Source organism: Zeus faber (genome assembly GCF_960531495.2).
Source record: "Zeus faber genome assembly, chromosome: 4".
Taxonomy (NCBI): domain Eukaryota; kingdom Metazoa; phylum Chordata; class Actinopteri; order Zeiformes; family Zeidae; genus Zeus; species Zeus faber.
Window position 1 is genome coordinate 19,761,575 of NC_137191.1, and position 22,879 is coordinate 19,784,453.

General features: G+C 45.4%; 1 protein-coding gene across 2 annotated transcripts; it reads right to left on the reverse strand.

The window, feature by feature from the left end:
* Nucleotides 1-2,137: 2,137 nt before the first annotated feature.
* mxd4 (MAX dimerization protein 4) lies at nucleotides 2,138-22,091 on the reverse strand. 2 transcript variants are annotated; one of them, XM_079998979.1, is made up of 6 exons: nucleotides 21,960-22,091; nucleotides 21,400-21,499; nucleotides 17,828-17,857; nucleotides 5,140-5,254; nucleotides 3,607-3,769; nucleotides 2,138-2,369 (listed from the first exon to the last, which is right to left on the reverse strand). In XM_079998979.1, exons 1-6 carry the CDS (start codon nucleotides 22,021-22,023, stop codon nucleotides 2,203-2,205), a joined length of 639 nt encoding a protein of 212 aa, XP_079855105.1. In that variant the 5' UTR covers nucleotides 22,024-22,091; the 3' UTR covers nucleotides 2,138-2,202. The 2 variants fall into 2 exon arrangements, with proteins under 2 accessions (XP_079855105.1, XP_079855104.1); XM_079998978.1 differs by having other exon boundaries at nucleotides 5,140-5,272.
* Nucleotides 22,092-22,879: the final 788 nt, after the last annotated feature.

The window sequence follows — 22,879 nt, forward strand, 5'->3', positions numbered from 1 at the left end:
ATTTTTTTCCCGTCTTTTTTTATTTTATTTTTCCGTGACGCGCACGGCGAGGAAGGCGCACGGCAGAGCGGGTCGGCAGGTGGGGGCGGGGGTGGTGCTGTCTGGAGTTGGATCCTCCAACAGCTTCTCAGTAGGGGGGGGGGGCTTTTCAAGAGTTCTGCGCGTGCACCCCCCCCCCTCCCCCCTTTGCCCATGGAATCCATTTCCACCCATTTGGGCGGAGGGGGGGGGGGCGTTGAAAACAAAGCACCCAAGGGAGGGAGGATCAACGCGGGTGTTTGGGGGTTTCTGCGGGCCGAGTGTGTGTGTGTGTGTGTAGCAGGGTGACGACCTGAGTAGGAGAGAGGGATGGAGGGACGGGGGGGTGGAGGGTTGGAGGGATGGAGAACAGGCACCGAGGCACAGAGTGACAGCAGGGGAGTCGCCCACGGAAAATAGAGGGAGAGAGAGGGGTGAGTCAGGGTGTTGCCCCCCCCCCCCCCCGCCTCCTCCACTCTCCCTCCCACCAGCCTGGCCTCCTGTCTGTCACACACACACACACATATATATATATATATATATATTTATAGATATACTCTTCTTTTTTGTCTTTTCATTACAAGAGAACGTTTAGGAAAATATAATACAAAATTTTAATACAAAAGGAAACGTAGACTACACTGGCTAGGATCACTTTCGAGTGATGAGTAGCTTTATTTTTTTGTACGCGTTTGTTTTCGTTTTTTTCAAAAGTCTTTTTTTATTTTATTTTTTATTTTTTGGGGGCGCGATGGGTCCACGGGGTCCGTTTAGATACTGTAGAGTGTCGGGTCGCCAAGCTCTGAAGACCGCCGGAGATGGAGGCCCAAGGATTATTAAAGGATGTCAGAGAGCGGTCGGGACGCCTCCTCCGTCCACAGTGACTACTGCGCGTTGCGTGGCGTACGGATTATTTTGCAGTTTCCATCAATATGAATCTATATGATTTGGATTTCAGCAAAGCCTAGAAGCTCCAGGAGTAACAGATAAGAGGAAGAAAGCACGGTTATTAGGCCTGGACTCGTTCAACTAAAAAAAAAAAAAAAAAACCCCACAAACAAAAAAAAGAATCCCCTCCACACGCAGCGAATCATTAGAGCTGGCCTTTCTTCTGTGTCCGACTTCGACAACTTTGACTTGTTAACGGCGACAACAGACTCAGATGGATGAGACGTGGACGCGGCGTGACGGCGAAGAAGGAATTCCATGTTTATCCAGCAAAGTGGCGAGATGAGAACTTGAGGGAACGCTGTCAAACGTGAGTCCCGCAGGATTGACGCGAGAAAGTTGGCTCTCCAAGTTCGCTGCTACATCAATGTGCTACTGAAATGTAAAACAAAGGGTCAATCCTGGGGGTAACTGATCTGAACCGTTGTTTATATATGTATATTTGATATATTTCTTGAAATGCTTTATAGATTTTAATTTGTATTTTCTGTCTTATTCCTATTTTTATCTTTTTTTTATCATTTTTTTTTAATGTATTTTTAATTTTTTTTTAATACTTTTTCTATTTGTACTATGCAAGAGGTGCCTGGCTCTCAAACACTGACGATGGAAAACCAATCGTGCGTAAATCACCACAGGGTGACAAGAGGAGGCTTGTGTTTGCTACAGCTGGGTCTCTCTCTCTCCCTCTCGCGCTCTCTCTCTCTCTCTCTCTCTCTCTCTCTCTCTCTCTCTCTCTCGCGCCCTCCCTTTCTCTTGCTTCTTTCTCACGTACAAAAACGGTCGCAATTAACAAGTCAAAGCTGTGAACCGAAGCACAGAATTCCCCGTTTCAACCACAACGTCTACTCATCTCTCCGTGAGCCTGTGGAAAAACACTAAGTTGAGGGGTGGGGTGGGGTGGGGGTGGTGGTTTACGGACAGCGGGGATGACGAGGTGGGGGGGGGGGGGGCAGGTTTGGGGCTTGGGCAGGATACTGAGGGGGTGAGGTAGGGTCAGTGGTCTAGAAGGGAGAGGGGCGGAGTTGGAGGGGTTTCAGGAGGGCTCGAGTGGAATTCTGACCTTTCTGCTTCCTGTTAGCGGAGGCCAAGAGAGCGCTCTGCTCTTTTTGGCGGCCCCAACAGCAGCCAATGTCGGTGAAAGAATGGTTGAAAATTGTTGTTCGGGGAGGGGGGTGGGGGGTGGGCTGGAGGGGACGCAGGGTCGGAAGGGGGGAGGTGCGGCCCACCAGCGCCCTAGCAGTGGTGCGGCTGCAGTCTGTGGGAATGTGTCACTGTGTAGCTGGCGTCGCTGGAGCTGCCCTGGAGGCTGTAGTGATCCTCCTCTTCCTCCTCGCCATCGCTGATGCTGTCCACGCTGTCGGCCTCGATGGGGGTGAACTCCATGCCCTCGATGTCAACGTCTGCACACGGGACACAACACAAATTTACCGTCAGTGGGTGGATGTGGGGGGCGGAACGAGCGTTTAAAGCCTGCGGCGCTCGCCGTGCCTGCGGATTTAAAAAGAATTTGGGCTGCGATTACCTCTGTACAAACAGGGGTACGCTTTGTGTTTCCTCGGCTGATCCGGGTTCTGTGATAAACGATTGTTTGTCTGTGTGTGTGTGTGTGTGTGTGTGTGTGTGTGTGTGTGTGTTTACCATGCGCAGGGATAGTGAACATAATTGTGTGCATTGGGTATTTCACAGACACGCCTTAAAACCTCAACGCGTTGGGCGGTCACAGCCTCGGAACACTGTGACCAGAGACCAGGGGTGGATCTCACAATTCAATGTATCTCATTTATTCATTCATAATATTAATGTTCTTCTTGATGAAGTAGATAATACCAGAGAGTAAAGGAATGACAGCGTAATAAGGTTTGAACCAACAATAAGACGGCCGAGGCTTTGTGCGATGAAACCACTTAGACACTTCATTCACAGCAATTAGAGTCGTCGTAATGAGCTTAGTTTAGCCCTCGCTAGATCTTTTGTTCTTTACGACACACAGAGAGAAGACTATGCCACAGTCAGGTTAATATAGTCGGTAGCCGCGGTGGGGCTATCGGTGAATGGGTTTAGTGATTTCAGTCGGAATCTCTCAACACTTGACCTCTGGACCGGGGCCTGACCTGTAAACAAAGCTGGGCTTAGCGGGAGTGTGCGGATTCTACTCACAGCCAGCGTGTCGTACAGCGTGTCGGCGGCCGGCGGCGGCAGATTCCACCGCCAGCTGCCATTAAAGGTGTCAATCGCAGATTTGTGGGTATGGCGGCGGGAGACACATCTAAGTGGACTCGAACCACAGTTTGGGCCAGTATACTGTATGCATCACGGCCCGTCCAGGCCAGCACAGGCCTGCTGCAGACAGTAGTGATTAGATCGGAACGAGAGTTCTACTACGGTAAAATAGTAACACAAGGGCCCGGCTTAACCGTGGACGATACACTAGATTGATCTACAGCACATTTAGGTCATCACTTCGGTTATATGACGGCCACTGCCGTAAATGTGTTTCACTGGGACGATTGCCAAGCACATATGCACAGGAGAGTCCTATTTTTGACTAGAATAACAGTACAGGCTTGAGGACCCGGAGGGCCACCGGGGTTGTGCTGCTCCGGTGACCCCTGCGGTGCACGCTGTGTTTATCCTCACATGGCTCGGAGTCGGTGGAGATGGTGGAGCCCATGCTGTCGGTGCGGATGCGCTCCACGCTGCCCGACACGGAGAGCTGCTCCAGGCGGCGTTTGAGGTAGCGGTGCTCTCGCTGCAGCTGCTCCTTCACATTCAGAGCCCTCCTGTCCTGTTCCTCCAGTTTCTGGAGAAAATGCACGCAGACGCAACTTCAACACTCAGAATCGGTGACAAAGCAAAGCATCCGTCAAAGACCCGGGGGGTTATACTTTATAGGCATTTGGGAAGGTGGGTGGACCCCAATTAAAATTTTAAGCAGCTCTCGGAATGCAGTATGTGGTGGTACATATATCCCAGAATGCTGTTCTGTTGCCGCACAGCGGTTGTTTGATGCGAGAACAGAGAATGAGGTTTTTAATTAATACAAAGCAATAAAAATGTTTAATAAAATTCAACACTATAGCTTTATTTAATGTAGAGGCTGTAAAGGTCGAGGATACAATACTTATATTTATACATAATTCATGTTAGATTCATTCTTAACCCAAAAAAATTATCAGTGTTTTGATCCCATTGGAGAACGAAACACAAATCTAATAATAGTGGTGCGTCAAGTTGGGAAAGTGAGCGGTGACCTCAATTTTATCAGCTAGCAATGTTTGTGATATCAATAAAGAAACAGAAGCACGAGCGGTGCATGCATGGTAAGCATTTTTCTGTTTTCTTCTTCTTTTTTTTCTATGGACTTGGAGACATGTTGAAGGAGGAAATAACAAGAGTCATTGTGTAGACCGTCCGAGCAGTAGGTATATGCACAGTAAACAGGAAATGAAGGGTTAAATCTTGCTAAGTCTGAATTTTTCACCAACCACAGTCTCCGCTGTCTGCACACAGCAGCAGCAGTGCAGCGTGTCCTAAACTGTACTGGATAAACAATTGGTTTTTTTCCGGGCGTCTTTAACGTCTATTGTGCATTAAATCATGTAAAGGTGCACAATGTTGTACCAGTGCTGTGGTTCCAAAGCCCTTTCTTTCCGGCTTTAAGTTACTAAGCCCTTGAGAACCGTCCCACTGCAGATGGCCTCCCTCTATAATATCTTGCGTGTCACTTAGCATACATGAGCTGCAACAGTTAATGAAGCGTACACAAGGAGGCTGCCTAAAGGAAATCCCAAATCCAATTATCTCCGACCACATATCTGAAAATCAGCCAAATGTACTGCACCCCACCACTCCCATCCACTGTGATACGCATTTTATTTTGTTGACTTGTGATCTGTTTGAGAATTTATGAGTATTATTATATTATCTTTTCAAACTGGAGAACTCCTCACGCTGCACTTCTACCATCTCAGAGAATGAAAGAAAGAAAAAATAGTGACACACCACAGAGAGGAAGAGGACTGTGGGAAAGTAAGTGTTCTGTGATATCATATGTATGGGGCTGGTGTGAGAGTGCGCCACGGTGATGGCGGAGGGGTGGCAGTTGTGAAAATTCACGATGGGCGGAGAGGATGGACCCGACAGGGCGCATGGTGGTGGGCTTGGAGGTACCTTGATGTGCATCTTGGCCCTCTTCAGCAGGCTCAGCGTGGTGTGTCTTGTGCTGTCCGGACCCAAAGGCACCAGCTTCTTCAGCTGCTCCAAGTAGAGCCGCAGTTTGGCACGTCTGCAAACATACAGAAGCCTGGGGTGAGTCAGCAAACCTCCACCAGCAGGGAGGTGGGAAGGCACCTACGCTCGCAGACTGCACAACCACTAAATCTAGCCAGCCTCGCGCTAGACTGACAGACAGAAGGAAGAAGAGGCTGCGGCGGTTTGGGTAGCGAGGGAGTTCACTGTGGGAAGGATCAAATAGAATCTATGTGCTGTTCTGATGCAGTGGTTTTGGTTTTTGCGTGCTTAGGATGAAGCAGTTGGGCAAAGATATGCATTTTGGACAGGAAACAAACGGATAAAAAGTCATGGCAGTGAATGCAATACCCCCAGAACAAACTATTCACCAGCTCAGTGGTGAAAAGTTGGTGTGTGTGGTGTAACTCAACCTGCCAGCAAGGTGGTTTGCGTCGCAGCTGATTTGCCGGAGTGCCATGTTCAGCTTCCGTTTTCCACTTAATTCCCTCACCATATCATTGAGAATACACTTTGTTTCAATTTCTGAGAATACTTTGTATCGAGTATACTGACAACAGTTTTCTGCGGGCTCTTCCTGCTAAAGTTCTTCCTTCATTTGTGCTTTGCTGCCTAATTTAACATGCACTGGCTGCAGCGTCTCCTGGAAACGACTTTCAAAACGCTAAGAGAGGGATCGCGTCTTTGGCCATCTGCAATGCAAAATATCTCATGCATGACAAAAGGCAGAAGACAAGCGGGTTATGTAAGGACACCCAATATTTACATGCCGCTTAATTGAAATGCGCCATCCCATTCTCGCTGGACATGCGCAGCCCTCTCCCTACCCGCTCCGGCTATGAGAGGTCAGAGAGGTGGCGATGGCAGAGCCATTACATAATAATGCAGAGAGAGGCATGTTTCATTACGGGGAGACAAGGGCCCAGGCAGCCACATCAGACACAAGTCCACAAACAAGCGCTTTTCCTTCACAAGCTCCGTGTGTAAAGTCTTTGGAAATGGCAGCTCAGACACCAACAAAGCATGGAGTCGCTGCAGAGGACCATTCGGGCCTTGTTAAGATGTGGAGACTACACATGCAAGCACACCAGTCAACCAGTCAAGTTGCAGTTTACATCCATGTCTGTCCAGACTCATAGACTGGGTAGTAATGTAGTGAAGGCTTTGAAGGAATTTAAATAAAGGTATTAAGTGTATTTTCTTGGCTAAATGGAAGTTATCACTATATTGACATGCATGACTCCAGTGAGGAGCATGCCGTCTCCACTTAGAGACTAGTACAGAGAACTGATACATAGCTTCATCACATGGTGCAACGACAATCCCAGCCAAAATTACGTATTTTGCGAGCTCACAGTAACCTTCACCTTTTGGAATTGCCTCCCAGTGTTCCCGGGATATAGCGCTCACGAGCAGGGGACAGGGATGGACGTGAGGTCACAGTGGCCTTGACCTTTGACCTTTGGCCACAAAATTCTAATCAGTTTATCCTCGAGTCCAACTCGATGTTTGTGCCAGACGTGATGAAATTCCCCCTAGGCGTTCCTGAGATATCGCCAGAATGGGACAGACGGAGGGACGGGACAGAGGGACGGACGGACGGACAGCCCAAAAACATTACGCCTCCGGCCACAGCTGCCGCCACCGTGGAGGCATTAAAATATGATGCTATATTCTAATATCATGACCTGAATGATCTACCCGTCCACCCCTTCACTAAAGCATACACATGGTGCTCTTTTGGCACACTGACCTCAGCATTCTTGACTCAATACTCCACTGTTTGGTTTAGTTTTAGGCCTTGTGTATAATTTTAGCCTGACATCAACACTCCACGCTGCCCTCAAACCGAGTGAGAGTCGTAATAAATGACGGCCATTAAAATGCATAATACACTCTTTCAGGCTTGTCTGAATTTAGAGGTGAACCACCACCCTGTGGAGCTCGGCAGGTATGCCAAAGCCCAAACAACACCTGTTTTACAAGTAAATATTGAGCTATTATTTACACCCTGAAGCATTCGGAGCTACACAGCCTTCCTTTTTATTTCTGACCAATTTTGACTTTATTTAGATCATGACTTTTCCTTTCCCTCTTAGCTTTAGTCAGACTTGTTGACAACACTCCATTTGGCAAGCTGGCGCATGAACTTTACCCCCCCCCCCCCTCAAACTTCACCTCCCCCCTCTTACTCCCATTACTTTGGATAGCTCCAGCTGATCAAGTGAAGAAATTTCAACAATACGGGGCCTCCACTATTCATCTCTGATGGTAGAATGGGTCTAGACACAGAAATTAAGCCTTAAAGGGGCGACTAAGGAGTTACGGCAAATTAGGTTACACACACGCACATACAGAACACAACCCGCCTCCTTTTTTTTTTTTTCTTTTGGAAGGGCGTAGTCAGTTCTTTTTCAGAGAATGAAAAGACCCTTTTCCAGGCTGCTGTGTTTCGTTTCGAGGTCTGGCTGGTCCAGACGTAGCCTGTAGGCGGCCAGAGCGGAGGAGCCTGCTTCTCTCTCAGAGACCAACTTATCCATGGTGCTCGGTTAAAAAAAATGCAAGTGTCTATAAAAAGCAGTGCAAAAACAAACGAAAAAACTTCTGAGGTTTTCTACCTCTTGCAGGTGTGCACGGGCGTTCCCAGAGAGGGGCGTGTGAAAGTGCTCTGCTTCTTTCATTCCCACTTCTCCCAGGGGGCAGTCCTTCTTCCACAGGACCCCCCTCCCACACACACACTCACACGCACATGCATGCACGCACGCACACACATCCCACCATGCTACTCCACCCTGCCAACACCAACACACCCTCACTCCACTGGAGAACAAGTGTCTTCAGAGGACAGGGGTGGGGGCCCACCTCCAACCTGGGTTGATCCCAGCCACATGAAGCAGCTGGACGCAGGCCAGGGGAAGTGGACAGGAAGGAGCTGGGGGTCTGCAGGGGGGGAAAGCTGTTTTTTTTTGGTGGGGAGCGGGGTCCGATGTTGTGGAGGACTTCGGTTTTAAAAAGAGTCTTTGAGCGTAGTGTGCTCAGCTGCACGAGGCAGCACTCTACACACATCATCCGAGGGTAACTTGAGCCAATAGGCGTCTCTCTCTCTCTCTCTCTCTCTCTCTCTCTCTCTCTCTCTCTCTCTCTCTCTCTCTCTCTCGCTCTCTCGCTCTCTCTCTCCCCTGCATGACCAACCATAACATGCATGTACAGTAAAGTGAAAATAATGAATCATTTTGCATCCTAAATCCAACTCAATAAATGTAACACTGTGTCACATTGTCCCAACCCTAGGCGTCAATAAAAAAATAATAATTGTCATAAAATAATTGAGCATTCTTCATACATAATGTGTCTATATGCCAAATATAAAAAAAATAGTTTATAAAAGATTACTCTGTTGGTGGAAACAGAAACTCAAAGAAGAAAGCAACATTACCCTTGCAACATGACATTGTGCATTATTTGGGGAAATGAAATTAAGAATGGAATGTAATGTTTTCCCGGAATTATATGTATCAATGGTGGTGAATATGAATAGGCTATGTTGCCTTGAAAGTGCTCAAATATCCCAAAAAATAAAAATGAAGGCTCTTCCAATAGTAAAGGTTGCCAATCCCTGCCCTAGCATTTCGATTTTAATTTAGATTTTGATTTCAGTTCCGTCCACATCAAGGAGATAGTTGTTGTCATGGCCGGAGCTCTGTTTACAGTAGTGGGCATGCTTATGGGTAGAAGGTTGGATGAGGAGATACTGTCCTATTTATTTTAATGGATACTGGAGGTTTTACTCTGTAAACTTGTGTAAATCATGCAATACACTGCTGCCGGTTGTTTTTATACTTCATTGATTTGCTCTGGCAACCTGGCAGTGTGTCCGTGACAGCTACCTAATACAGGCACGTGCTTCTCCGTCACACACGCACACACACGCACGCACGCACACACACACGGGCACACAGGCACACAAGCACACACACACACAGTGTTTCTCTTTAAGAGTATAGTGCTCTCTCCCTCCCTCACGTTTGTTATTCCTGAACCAGCCCCTGGTCACGCAATGTTTATCAGATTGCCTGACACAGCCATGCAAAGTGCACCGAGCATCATGAAAATGCGCTTATAAAAAATTAGACATGTCACATTGCATTGATTCATATGGTTCAGAACCACATCAAACCATCTGTTTCCAGTCGGTTCATAAATAAGACCAACTTTAATGATCCCGTGACCAACAATCTAATAATCGTACTCCAATTGCTACTCGGCTTGCGTTTGTCTCGTCTACTCAAGATGCATATGCAAGTAAAAGGGATGTTTTGCAAAGTGTGTTATGATGGGATTCTAGAAAAAATTAAAAGTTAATATATCATATCTTACTGATATGATTGTATTGTATTTAAAAAAAAAAAAACAATTTTGCATGAAAATACATGAATACATCCTGAGATCTGCTTACTCCGTTGTGTTAAAAGTTAAGACTACGGCATTCACCTTTGAGCTGCCTACGCTGTTAGACTATGTCATGAAACAACCCGTTAGGCCCGGTTCACGCTGGTGTAAAACCAGGCAGTAAAAAACGCTCTTTAGATTGTGCAGTCAAGTCAAAAAAAAGGAAATGACCACCTGACCGCCCTCACATGCCAAGTACCATGGGATGGTTTGTTTCTGATCCCCGCCTCTCCCTTCCCCCCTTCTGCACCACGTCTGTTCGGAGGCTCAGCACCAAAACAAATTAGGTTGAGCTAGCTCTCTCACATGCTTTGTAAGGCATACACACCTGAAATATCTCTTCTGTGACACAGGGTAGGCTACACAACATTTGTTTAATGTGCGAGTGATGCGTGATGGAAAGCATTTGTGCGTGCAGGCTGCAACAGAAGTAAAGAGGTAGACGGAGCATGAGCGGTTCTTCAGATCCCTCATATGATCACAGGCCTCCACAGCGTTGCCCAGAACGCGGCACCTTCCAGCCCATTAGGGCCAGGGCCGCATGAGTACACAAAGGGTGCCGGGGCTCAAGAAGACAAGCAGAGAAAACAGTGGGCCCTCACCTCTCCCTCGCCGGACGGGTTAATGAGCTCGCTGGAGTAGAGCGCATTCTTCGGCCTCCGTATGCATAGCGGCTTGGCTGGCGCCGAGCCAAGTCTGCTAAGTTACGGTCAGAAGTCATTAGAACAGCGACGGTGACGCCTCTTCCCACTGACGGAGCTAACCATCCTGGTTGGGTTGGATAAGAAATAAAGCAACCACACGAGGCCTTAGGTGGTCGAGGCTTAGCAGCAACAGTAAAACTGTTAATTAGTCTTGACAAATAGCTAAAGGCAAGTATTGTCTCTCTATTGTAAGTATGTCTCTGAAAAATAAGTCTGCCCTGCTAAAGCTTATGTATTTTGTAAGGCTAAAATAATAAATCATCAAGAGTATATGAGCTTCTGATTCAAAAATGTAATAAAATTTGGGAAAAAGTACAAAATACAGTATTTCCTAACTTTCATGGTTTATGGTTGATAACATTAATAGTTTGGCCAGTCTGTTGAGTATATCAATTTTATCCTAAACTTGCAAAAAGAGCCCAACAGTGTATTTCACATTAAAGCGTGTTAAGCACTTTCATGTGGCCAGGTCCCATGTTCACCATCCTACTTGTCCGCATGCGGTGAAAATGCGAGCTGCCATCACCACGGAGAGTTGGTGGAATTCAGGGCTTGTCAGTGAACGGCTCCACATCTGGCCGGCAGGTTCCCGGGCAGATGGAGAGAACGGCAAGACACGCACAACACGCAACACACAACCCAGGCCTTTCAGCATCTCCTTCATCAGTCAGCCTCCAGCCCTGCCCCGCACATGTTTACATTTAAGAAGAAGGAGATGTGACGTTCCACACTGAAAAGCACACAAAACTAGGATTGCAAAGCTGCCCATGCACCTAGGGCAAAAGAGACGGAGCATAGATCGATGATTAGATGATTAGATGATTCACTTCATTCATTACCAGGTTCCACAGTTAAAATCAGGGGCAGCCTTCAGTTATAATGGCCCCTCATCTTGGAATGAATTACAGGGAAAACTAAAACTGGAGTATTTTAGGTTTTGAAACACAAAATTTGAAATACAAAAAGCCACGCTCTGCAAAGGTTTTGTGCCCTCGTCCATCAATGCCCCCCAACAAATTACGAATAACGCCGGTTTTATGTTTTCGATGCAAATATGTCTTCTGTGTTGTGCTGCATATGCCAAAGCGATGTTTGCTTTGCTGTTGTTATGCTTTCATCTTGTGCTGGCTGTGGAAACAAATTTGGCTGACTCTGTGTGACTCTGGAATGAAGTGTTTCATATCAAGCTCATATTTTAAACAGAGAACTCGTGACCTGTTTCAATATGAATGCTCATGTTTAGAATTGTTTTTCAGTACGTTGTGGGTGTGTTTCCTGTTTTTATGTCCATATGATTATATGCTTTTCTTGGCTATGTGGCTACCCTGTTCAAAACAATGGTTAAACAAAATTTAAAGAATAAAATTAAATATGAATTGTCACTTGACACTGCGGCACAAATCTTGTTTTTTTTGTCGATGAGGATGCCACACCCACGGGCAGGGTCCTGTGTGGAGTGACAACTGTAAGAGGAGGCAGACGGATACAAGTCCCCCTGTAAATATGTAGCGGCGACGGCTGTAACAAGGAGCTACTCTCACATGACTCCTGCGCTCACACGCGAGCTGCTCTGAGAAACTAAGCTCGATATTATAACACAGCAGAGAAGACAGAGGGAGGGACACAGTCATCCCACCACTGTGCAATTTGCTAGCTTCAGCAAAACAACAACAACAACAAAACTACTCTTCGCGTTCTTTTGTGCAGGAAACAGGAAACTGCCATTTCAAGTGGTTTGTTGTTCACTTGTATTTCCACAATTTCCATGGGGTGTGCTTGGGAATGCTCTGTAATCAGATCATTAATTTTTTTTTTTACACAACTACAACAATCTCCCGAGTAAAAAATATGCATGGATCATTACAACAGCCTTTCCTTCTCCGCTGCCAGCCTGCATCTGTGAAAAGTGAAAAACAGATGTTGAATGCAAAAAAAGCAAAAAAAAAAGCAGAGAGTGTATGAGCAAACGGGGAGGGAATACAGAGAGGTTTCCCTGGTGGACCTTAAACTCCCGTGTGCATCTCAGTTTAACGGTGCCAAATGGTAATCCTTAAAATGCTGTGCGCCACATGCACGTTTAAATTGTTATTTAGTTAAATCTTATAAATAGGAGAAAACGCAACAGCAGAAGTTGCCCAGACTAGTAGAGACAAGTTCAGAAACTCAATAAACACATTCCCCCTGAAGTGGGCACAGGGTGAAATAGGCCAACTGGTCTCATACTGACTCCTTGTCAATGATTAACATGCAATATTCCAGACATGCCACTAGGGCAGTAGCTGAAATGTTTTTAAATAGTGAACAGTAACTAAAACAGGACTGAAGAGGCAGAAATGAATTATTCAGAACACTGGCTGCAGCATTCATTAACTTCGTTCACTTCTATCTATTTCTATTTTTCACTTGCACTTTCATCCTGTGGGTTTTTATGGGTTCTTACTATTTGTGTTTGCTGTAAAGCCCTGCAGCTCTAAAATACAATATCTTAAAGTTATTGCTTTTATTTTGATATACGACCCTATTTTAAAAAGCGCTTTATTATGCTCATTTATTTAAGGTTAAATTCCAAAGATACAAACACCAGAGACTGTTGATGTGGCTACATCGCAGCAACAAAGTCTGTTAAGCTTTCTGACTCCGTCCGCCCACAAACTCTGAACAGCCTGTTACTTAACTTGACATTCCAGTGTATGTGTGTGTGCTCTGCTGACCTGAATTTCCGGCTGCTCAACTAGCCACGTCCTGCACGGCGTTTCGGCCCTTCTTCTGACAACGCAAAATTATTTGTTCTCCTTACAGCTCTATGCAACACAGCGCCTTACCGTGAGTTTCTATGGAATTTTCTCTCGCTTGACAACTTGAGTTCAAACTACTTTTATCATTTATCATTACATCATTATCATTGATTGACTATTTTGACTTGTGCAAGCTTCCAAAAGCTCTCTGCTGGTTAAAATGGTGCCTGTAATGTCATTGTTATTAGATTTGATTCTTTGTTGTCATATCTCAGCGTACATCGAGAACGAAATTTGTCCTCTGAATTTGACCCATCCTACACACCGTAGGAGCAGTGGGCAGCAGCAGTGGGCAGCCACAGTGCAGTGCCCGGGGACCGACTCCAGGTCTTTCGCCAGCGCCTTGGTCAGGGGCACCGACAGGAGCATTAACCCCCTAACATACGTGTCTTTTGATGGTGGGAGGAAACCGGAGCACCTGGAGAAAAGACTGTTGTGTATGTCTGCTGTGTAGTGCATTGTACTTATTTACTACTGTGTACACTACATACTCTAGCATGTCCACATACATGAGCATAAACACTCATAAAGGCACTTGCCTACGTGTATAGTGCATAGTGTGCACAATCCTTGTGATAAAAACGAGCACGCAATCATCATTAGACACTGTATATACGTGGCACATGCAAGACTTTTTAGCGAGCCTCGACCTTTTTGACCTGAAGAGCACTTAACGTAAACATGATCTAAGAGCAGAGAAATTCCACAATTAACCTCTGCTGCTGACCTGGTTTTTTGGGGTCCAGCTGCACCCTTTTTACTGTTTGTCCACACAGACCCTCTGGTTTTCAACAGAGCGAGCGAACATCAGTTTGTCTTTAGACTTTCTGGCTGCTAAAGTTGGAAATCCCTCAAGCCTAATTTAAATTTAGCATGGGCCTGTGTCTTGCGTGCAGCCGTATATTTAGAAAAACCAGCGTTGCCTGAAGCTGTCCAAATGAGTTGGATATGCCACATACAGTATTAGACCGGTAATTACAGGTTATTAAGAAGCCAAAAAGAACTGGAGAATAACTTGTGCTAGACGGTGCAAATGAGGTTAGGACAATACACTTTTACAATAAATCTCGGACTTGGGTTAAGAGCCACATGCAACATTAAAAATGCGTTGATTACATTTTTATGCTGCTATTAATTATTTAGAGTGTTTCGTTTCATAAAAGTGACCTTAGCTGTTACTCCATCTACGATGGTTTTGCAGTTGACAGTCCAAATGGAAAGCATTTCTAATTTCAATAAACTATGAATCCCTCTTGGAGAGTCCATTCTGGGCTGGGCCGGGACCTCTGAACAATATTATCAACAGAAGAAGCCCCATATCTAAACAAGAGCAAAGAGGGAAAGAAGGGGTGGGTGAAAAAAAAAGAAAAGTTTTGGCATAACAGCAAGTGTGGAGTGAAAAGGTTCCCTCTGTGAAGGGGGACTGCTCTGCTCTCTTCCTTCTCCTTGATTCCTCAGGTTTCTGCTGACTCAGATACTTTTAGGGGGCCAGAGGGAGAGCCAAAATCAAAAGTGAAAAAAAAGGATAACAAAAAGAACAGATGTGGCCTCTGGAGAGAGAGAGAGAGAGAGAGAGAGAGGGAGAGAAACATTTGAAGACTGGAGGTGAAGTAACAGGGCTATGGACAGCTCTTCCTCCCCACCATCGTTCTGCCATAATTCTACCGTAACTCACGCTCGTCTCTGGGCGCACTCAAATGGAAAGAGTTTGTCAAAGTCAAATAAGCCATTCATCACGGTGCGAAGTACAGGGTGCTGGGATCATAAATTACATTGGAAAGCAGAACATTTGTCCACTGCACACCGAGTGCCTGCCTCCGAAAGTCCATCAAGTGCTGCTGAATCTTAATGAGGCCTAGTTGGTCTGTACTGTCCGCGGTGACATCTACAATATACAGTATATAAAGCTTGTTTTTTTTTTCCACTTGCCCTAACTGGAAATAACTTCCTGTCATCACTGTGCACTCGGAATTGAAATTGTATTTACATCTCATGACTGTGCGATATTTGCAGTGTTGGCTTTCAGTTACGTCAAAGCAGAACTTTCATTTCTGGCAGCCTGGAGGTTTTTTTTGAGTGCTGAGTGCAATAATTGAGTCACGGTGCTCTGGAGCATTATGTAATTATATTGCAAGAACTACATTTGTTAACGCAACTCCTCATACCTGCGCCAAGCTCTCAGGTTTATGAAAGAGTGACTATTTCTCGGAAACACCGGCCACACCAACCTTTGACAAGCGCCACTCAACATGATCTCAGAAACGAAACCAAGAGCACCTGGCTGGTATGGGTGACGTACGATCTCTGGAGGATAAAAATAGAGCTGTAAATCCGTTCTCAATTGAGGCAAGCAAACGCACCCGATACTCCTCCCTGTGTGGCTAGCTTCAGATTGCCCAGCAATATCACAAACCCTTTTTCTGTAAGCAGGTATGTTATGCAGGGAAGCATCAGTTGGTTTGCGTAATTTGAAGGCATCAAGTCAAAAAGAATGCCGTGCTATGGAGAGGCCGTCCCGGTTTGAGTCGTAAACGGGAGGACAGCAATGCCAAGGGAGAGCAACCACACAGCAGCATGTGGTTTCACAGAAACACCGAGCCGGTTCTCAGCGCCAGCGACACGGGACATTCTGGCGAATGCTGTAACACGGGTTAGAGTCACTCCGGAAAGCAGCGTTCCAGTAGATAACCATGTAATGTCAGGACAGTCGACCTCATAGCACTGCGCTACCACTGTCCCCAAACAACCAGTCCAGACAACTCCAAGTGAACAAACCTCTTTCAAGATCAAACTCTGAGAAGTTTCCTTGAGTTTTCTTTGGTTTTTAATTTGACATTGTTTTGCGAGCACGTCGTCTTTCGAGTCAGGTCTGAATCGAGGAAGACACTTCACAGCAAACTTGGCTATCTTTTAAAGGAGTTTGGCCATGGAAAGCGTACTGTGCTGTACTTGGCGTGGACCAACCAAAACAGCAAAGACCAAACAAAGAGAGTGACTCAGGGCTAAAAAAAGCAGCGCCTGCCTAGTGTGGCGTGCAAGAGCGTGAGGGAGGTTGTGTGTTTGGAGCTGATACTGGGACCGCTGCAGATTAAAGGGGACGGAAGATATCTGGTCCAACACTTAATAAAGTGGTTAAAGCAGGAAAGCTGCGACCTCTTGATTCTTTTTTTTTTTTTATACTGCTATTACGATTAACCGCACTCGCACAAGACTCAACACATGGGACTTTGTGCCAAAACCTCCCACATTATTATCTCAACTTTTAACACCTGCGTGATACCTTTATGACCAGGTCATTTGAGGACACGGACCAAGGCAAGAAAACGATCACTGTGTTGCAATGGATTGGAAATGTCACCCTTTTCCCAAGACACAAGAAGATAAAACTGGATGGAAACAGAAAAGGGACACTTAAAATAAGTTGGGCTTTCTATGGCAGTGCTTTAATTACATAATGTTGGATCAGTGGATTCAATGTATCCTGTATTGTGTTCATAATTTTGACAGCGCAATTTTAGTTTATGCCGGTCAGAACTGCTTCCTGAACAGAGGAGGAGTGGTAAAATCCAATGTCTCAATCTTGTAGGTTACACTACGTCAACGAATCTTGTGGCCACACTGATCGCTAGGGAAGTGGATGAGGTGACATATTACCGGCAGCTTCCTGCGACTGGACGTCACTGTATTAGTAACATTGCGTGTCGGACATGAGGTAACACTTGTGGCTCAACAACTACAGTATCGTTAGCCGCGCCTTGTCCGCCAGGCTAGCGAGGAATATGTCCCAACTTGTTTTTTTTCCTGCGAAACAGACATCAATTACTCAGTAGCAGGCATGTGACTGGCAAGCCTCAAGCCTCACATTGTGAGTGACGCCACGTCACACGCAAACACACCCATTTGACTCTTGACAGACAGGCACGCCACGCCGGTCGTCACGTCAGTGTGTGTCTGAATTCAGTTTTTTCTAACTATGTATTAGTAAAAAACTACCTTCGCCAAACATTGATCTCTTAAGAAGAAACAAGGCTTCATTGTAAAATGGAGGAGCGCTCAAAGTGAGGTTCTGTTTCCTGAGTGGCGCCCCTTTACATCTGAGATGACAGTTGCCTCTTGGTGGGAGTCAAAACAGAACAAAACTCCTGCCCTTGTTTATGAGCGAGGGTATCACATAAGCACGAGCCCCAAGGGGTAAAATCCTGTGTTTGTGAACTCTGTGGTGAGCACTACAGAGGTGCATGCTGGGAAAACAAGAGTGGAAGCACTGAGTGTGGGGCCTGTGAGCTTGTCAGCAAGGGATCAAGCTGAAATTCAATCTGCCATTGTCAGAGCAGTATTCCATGCGCAATAATAGGTAACAAATTTCACCCAGGAGAAGGAGACAGAACTAAACTCCGAAATAAGATTGTGATTTGTTTTCAGACAAGAGAAATTGTCTTTCCTGATCTGCTCTCTGGAGGCTGAGTACCGACACTGTCTGCACTACAAGTTGCTTTTAACTGAAAACAATCAATTGTGGTATGGAGCTGCTGTAATCACTCCTTCACTCACCTTAATTGGGAACTCACGATTAAAGAAAACATTCAAACCATAACAGAGACAGACTTAAAAAAAGAAAAAAGAAAAAAAAGGGGGGTAAAAGCAGTACGTTTGTCACCTTACCTGTGTTTCTCCAACTCATTGTGAGAAGATCTATAAAGGAAAAATAAACACAAGCAAAAATGAGAAACAAGGGAAAAGGCGCTAATGCACATGCTGTGCACATCATTTCAATCACATGACATCAAAATCCAGAAAGGAGGAACACCAGAGGAAATTTATGATGAAATACACTTGTCAATGTTTTTAATTAGTAAATGTTAAGTTTCAAAGCAAGACAGAGGAAAGACCCCAGGTATGGATGGAGGTGCCAGGTAGATCTCTTGATCTGTAAACCATTTCTATGTGAAAATAAAAAGAGGAGACAGATCAAAGAATGGCTGGGATTTGTTTCGGCCATTGCCTTTCCTTCCGTTTTAGCTGGCTGTACTGCACGGTCCTTACGCTACCACAGGTGAAGTGTGCAGTTTTAAAACAAGCTTTCGTCCCTCTAACTAACACTAATATACCGCATGAGGAGGCAGAAAACAACCAGGCAGGGACATGGATGCATAGAGGAGACAGTGAGAGAGAAAAAGAGAGAGAGAGAGAGAGAGAGAGAGAGAGAGAGAGAGAGAGAGCATCCCTGTCCATGAGGTTCACACGATAAAAAAGTCCACAAATGGAGGGCGATCGGAGGTTGATTTTCTAACAGGAAACATACTTGACATGATGAAATAAAAAAACCTGACAGCACAGGGAAGTACAGCTTTAACACCACGCTGGCATTTCCACAGACTACAGTCACATGAATCCAAATACACATAGTAGAAGTAAATAGGCTTCCCAAAATAAATACAAAAACTCGGCTATGCTCATCTTGTATATTTCTCCTTATAACTCGCACTGTATCGTGCTAAACAAAATATTTTCCACTGATGAGTCTGTGTGAGTGTGTGTGTGTGTGTGTGTGTGTGTGGGTGTGGGTGCGGGTGTGTGTGTGTGGGTGACATCTGCCAGACTGCTCTCAACAGAGGACAAAAATGGCCAACAGGGAGGCACAAGATGTCCGACATGTACGCACACCTCCAGACACACACCACGCGCACATACGGACACAGCACTCGCATGCGGGTTTTGTCACTACACGCTGAGTGAATGGCAGACTGACATGACTGGGAGCACAGTCAGACGTCTGGAGGCCGAGACACTGTAGAATTCCACAGCACGTAGGCTATTCCGAGGAGAGGCCCATTACGAAGGGCACTCCAGTGCATCTGAACAAACCCGCTGTTCATGTCGGGCACAGAGTCCTGTCATGGATACGAGGGCAATAAAAAACAAAACATGAGACAACAAAGGGGCAAACTGACAGCAACCCTTTTCAGCTTCTTCTTCCCACTTTGAGAATCCTTGTGCTCATAGAGGAGCGGCTCCCACAGCTGTGCTGAGAAGGCACAAGCCGAATCTGCACAAGACCAGAGGTTGCTGCATGGTGGAGTAGAGGTCTTGTGTCCTAATAAACATCATGGCTGCACCACGATAATGTCACATCAAGATCATCGGCTCTTTTAGTGACTGCTATCTTTCTAAACCTGACAATCCCCTCTTTGAAAGGTGTACAAGAGAACAGGAAGTTTTACCGCGACCATGGAGGAAGTACTTCTGTCAAACCTGCATAAGCCGGGCAGAGGGAAAGTACAGGGCTTGACCAGGAAATCATGATACACCGTGTGAATGTGGGGAATCCATAAAACACACGCCTTGCCAGTCGGTGTGGCATGCAAATGACTCAATGAGGCTCAATCATAAAGAGTCGATGTTCATATTAAAAAATATGTTCTAGATTCCGTCTTGCATTAAGTGAAGACATGTTTTTGCTTAGATTTCACAATACAGCCTACTTTTAATTTATAAGAGACTATGACACATCATAACTATATTTTAACTGTTTGGGAGGAATGAGAGAAAACATCCACAGTATTTTGCAAAGTGTTATGGTCTTGGCCACAGAGAAAGAAATTCCAGATCAGCCGGGCTAGGCCAACAGACTCTCCGGTTAGGTTAGTCTTGGGTTTGGTCAAAGGTGAAGTGTAAGGTATTAGTGTTAGCCACCACACCCACCCGCAATAACCCCATAAGCCTAACACATCCACACGTACACAAACTGGTATATGATGCCTGCTTATACATATCCACACGTACACAAACTAGTATCCCAGGCCTGCTTATACACATCCACACGTACACAAACCAGTATACAATGCCTGCTTATACACATCCACACGTACACAAACCAGTATACGATGCCTGCTTATACACATCCACACATTCACAAACCAGTCTCCAATGCCTGCTTATACACATCCACACGTACACAAACCAGTATACGATGCCTGCTTATACACATCCACACATGCACAAACCAGTATACAATGCCTGCTTATACACAACCACACGTACACAAACTAGTATACAATGCCTGCTGACACACATCCACACATACACAAACTAGTATACAATGCCTGCTTACACACATCCACGCGTACACAAGTTAATATACAATGCCTGCTTACACACATCCATACGTACACAAACTAGTATACAATGCCTGCTTATACACATCCACACGTACACAAACTAGTATACAATGCCTGCTTACACACATCCATGCATACACAAACTATTATACAATGCCTGCTTACACACATCCACGCATACACAAACTATTATACAATGCCTGCTTACACACATCCACACGTACACAAACTATTTTACAATGCTGTTGGTCTTTAAATGACAAAAGCAAACATAAACAACAAGGCCATTTCAGGTCATGCCGGTTGCCGGAGACAGGAAAATGGAAATGAGCACACACGTGAGACCAACTCACTAAACTAAAAACAACAATAAGAAATATATTTCATTCGTAGTCTACACCGGTGGTTCTCAACATGGGGTCAGGGGACCCCCCAGGGGTCCTTCAAGAGGGTCCGGTGGGTCCCCAGCAAAATGATTAATAGTTAAGATTCACGATTCTTTCATTCGAAATAAGCAAAACTGAAATAAAAATGTAATCACTGTAGCTCTAACATAGACAGGTTTGAGACGGATCCAGAGGCAAATCCTTATCAAACGGGGTCCGTCACCTAATGGCTATAGAATTGAGGGCCCCTGACATGGAAACTGAAAGGGGGATTTGCATGTTTTTGCCGTTTGGCTGACGTTGGACGTGGTCACCGAAGCTGCTCCGACAGCAAAATGTTGGTACGAATTTCCAAGTTTTAAGAAGAATACGAAAAAAAAAAAAAAAAAAAAAAGACATGCGCGAGCCTTTCGACTCAGTGCGTTTTAGTTTGTTGTTGTTGTTGTTGTTGTTGTTGCTATTTGTTGAGACTGATTGTCATATAAGGGGGGAAGCGCCCGGGCAGCGAGGTTGACAGTGTACGCGTGGCAGTGTTTATAAGCGATCACAACAGAGCCCAGCCCAGCGGAGGGGAAGACGGCGCGTGCGCAGTGTCGTCGACTCCAAAGCGTCGCCTAAACCTGTCAAAAAAAAAAAAAAAAAAAAAAAAAAAAAAACCCCAAAAAAACAACAACAACAACAACAACAACAAAAAAAACAACAACAACAACAGAAAAATGTGCATATTTACCTATTGTTCTGGGCTTTTCTTGAAATGGGCGACGCTTTCGTTTTCTTTCTGGAAAAGTCGCTGTTGTACGGCAAAACAGACGCATAACCGTGCTCTGCTTCTGCGGTGACAAAAGTAAACGCAACATAAATGGTTATGTCAACGAGGGACTGTCAAATGGGACTGTCACGTTTCAAATACGACGCTGCAGGCAGGGGGAAAAACGTGATATTTCACATTCAATAAACCGCTTTCGGGTACTGTCTTTTTCGCAGTTCCCCTGCTGTCATGTCACTACGGCGGTTTTTCTTCTGAATGGAGTAGGGTTAAAAAAAAAAAACAAACACGGTCTATCAATGCGTCATTGCATATTATTATAACAAGTATATTAGGATGCCTCTGGTCATGGCCGATAAGTTTTTCTGACATATATCACCGGGTGACAGTTTCCATCAATAGCCTCGTGCATATTCCATCACCTGAACTTCACGTCGATCAGAATTATTTACCGTTATCGCTGGATATTTATGCAAAGACGTTCTAAGAAATCCTGTCAACTTGGCCCCTTGACACGAATTTACCTCTGTCTCTTCTTTCCAGGTATTCTGCAGCCTCCAGCAGAATTAAAAGAGAATTAAGTTCCATATTGGGGGTTCTGGATTAAAAAAATATAGACACAAAAATATATATATTTATACAAATGTACAAGTGTGATGCTCTCGGCGGAGTTTGGCTTGATTATGAGCGCCTGTAATCAGTTCTGAGTCTAAGGGGACTCAAACTAGTCATATCAACAGCGCATAACTAACCCGAACTCATTGGGTGAGCGACGGTTGTTTTGTCCAATCCGGAGAAGCTGGGGGGCTGGCGGAAATCCTAACCGGCTCCCTGATTGGCTGGACGGCGAACGGGACGCGCGTTCATACCCTGGCAACAGCCCGTGGGAGCCTGCCCCCCTCCGCGGCGATTGGTCGGAGAGGCGGAGCACTCGCCGCCGATTGGCTGCTAGGCATCTCGGGCGTACCCCAAACCCCGTAACTTCGCTGTTGTTTTGGTTACCGGTTTGCCCCAACTTCCACGAAGCGAAGGCTGGATTCGTGAGGGAAGTCACATTGAACTGTTTGTTGACTCATGATGGCCATTTGCATCACTTATTCCCGATAAGTGTCAGTATATTGCAAAATAGGCAAGGCGAGTCAGTGAATGCCTTGTGTATTCATTTCCTGCACATGAGATGTAGAAGTCTGCTTTAGGAAATGTTTTCACGTGTTAGTAGCTTTGGTCAGCAAAGTAGGGACTGGTGTCGTGCAAAATGCATTTGCACAAACACGCCAATGATACTGAACATTATATTCAAATTTGACCTCTTTTTATTTTTTATTTTATTTTTTTATTTAACCATGGTAGCAACATAGGGATTGCACCTCTTTCCTGGCCCAGGAAAGCAGCGCACAAATACATAAACAAAACCTATAGACATTAAAACATCCATCTGTGTTTA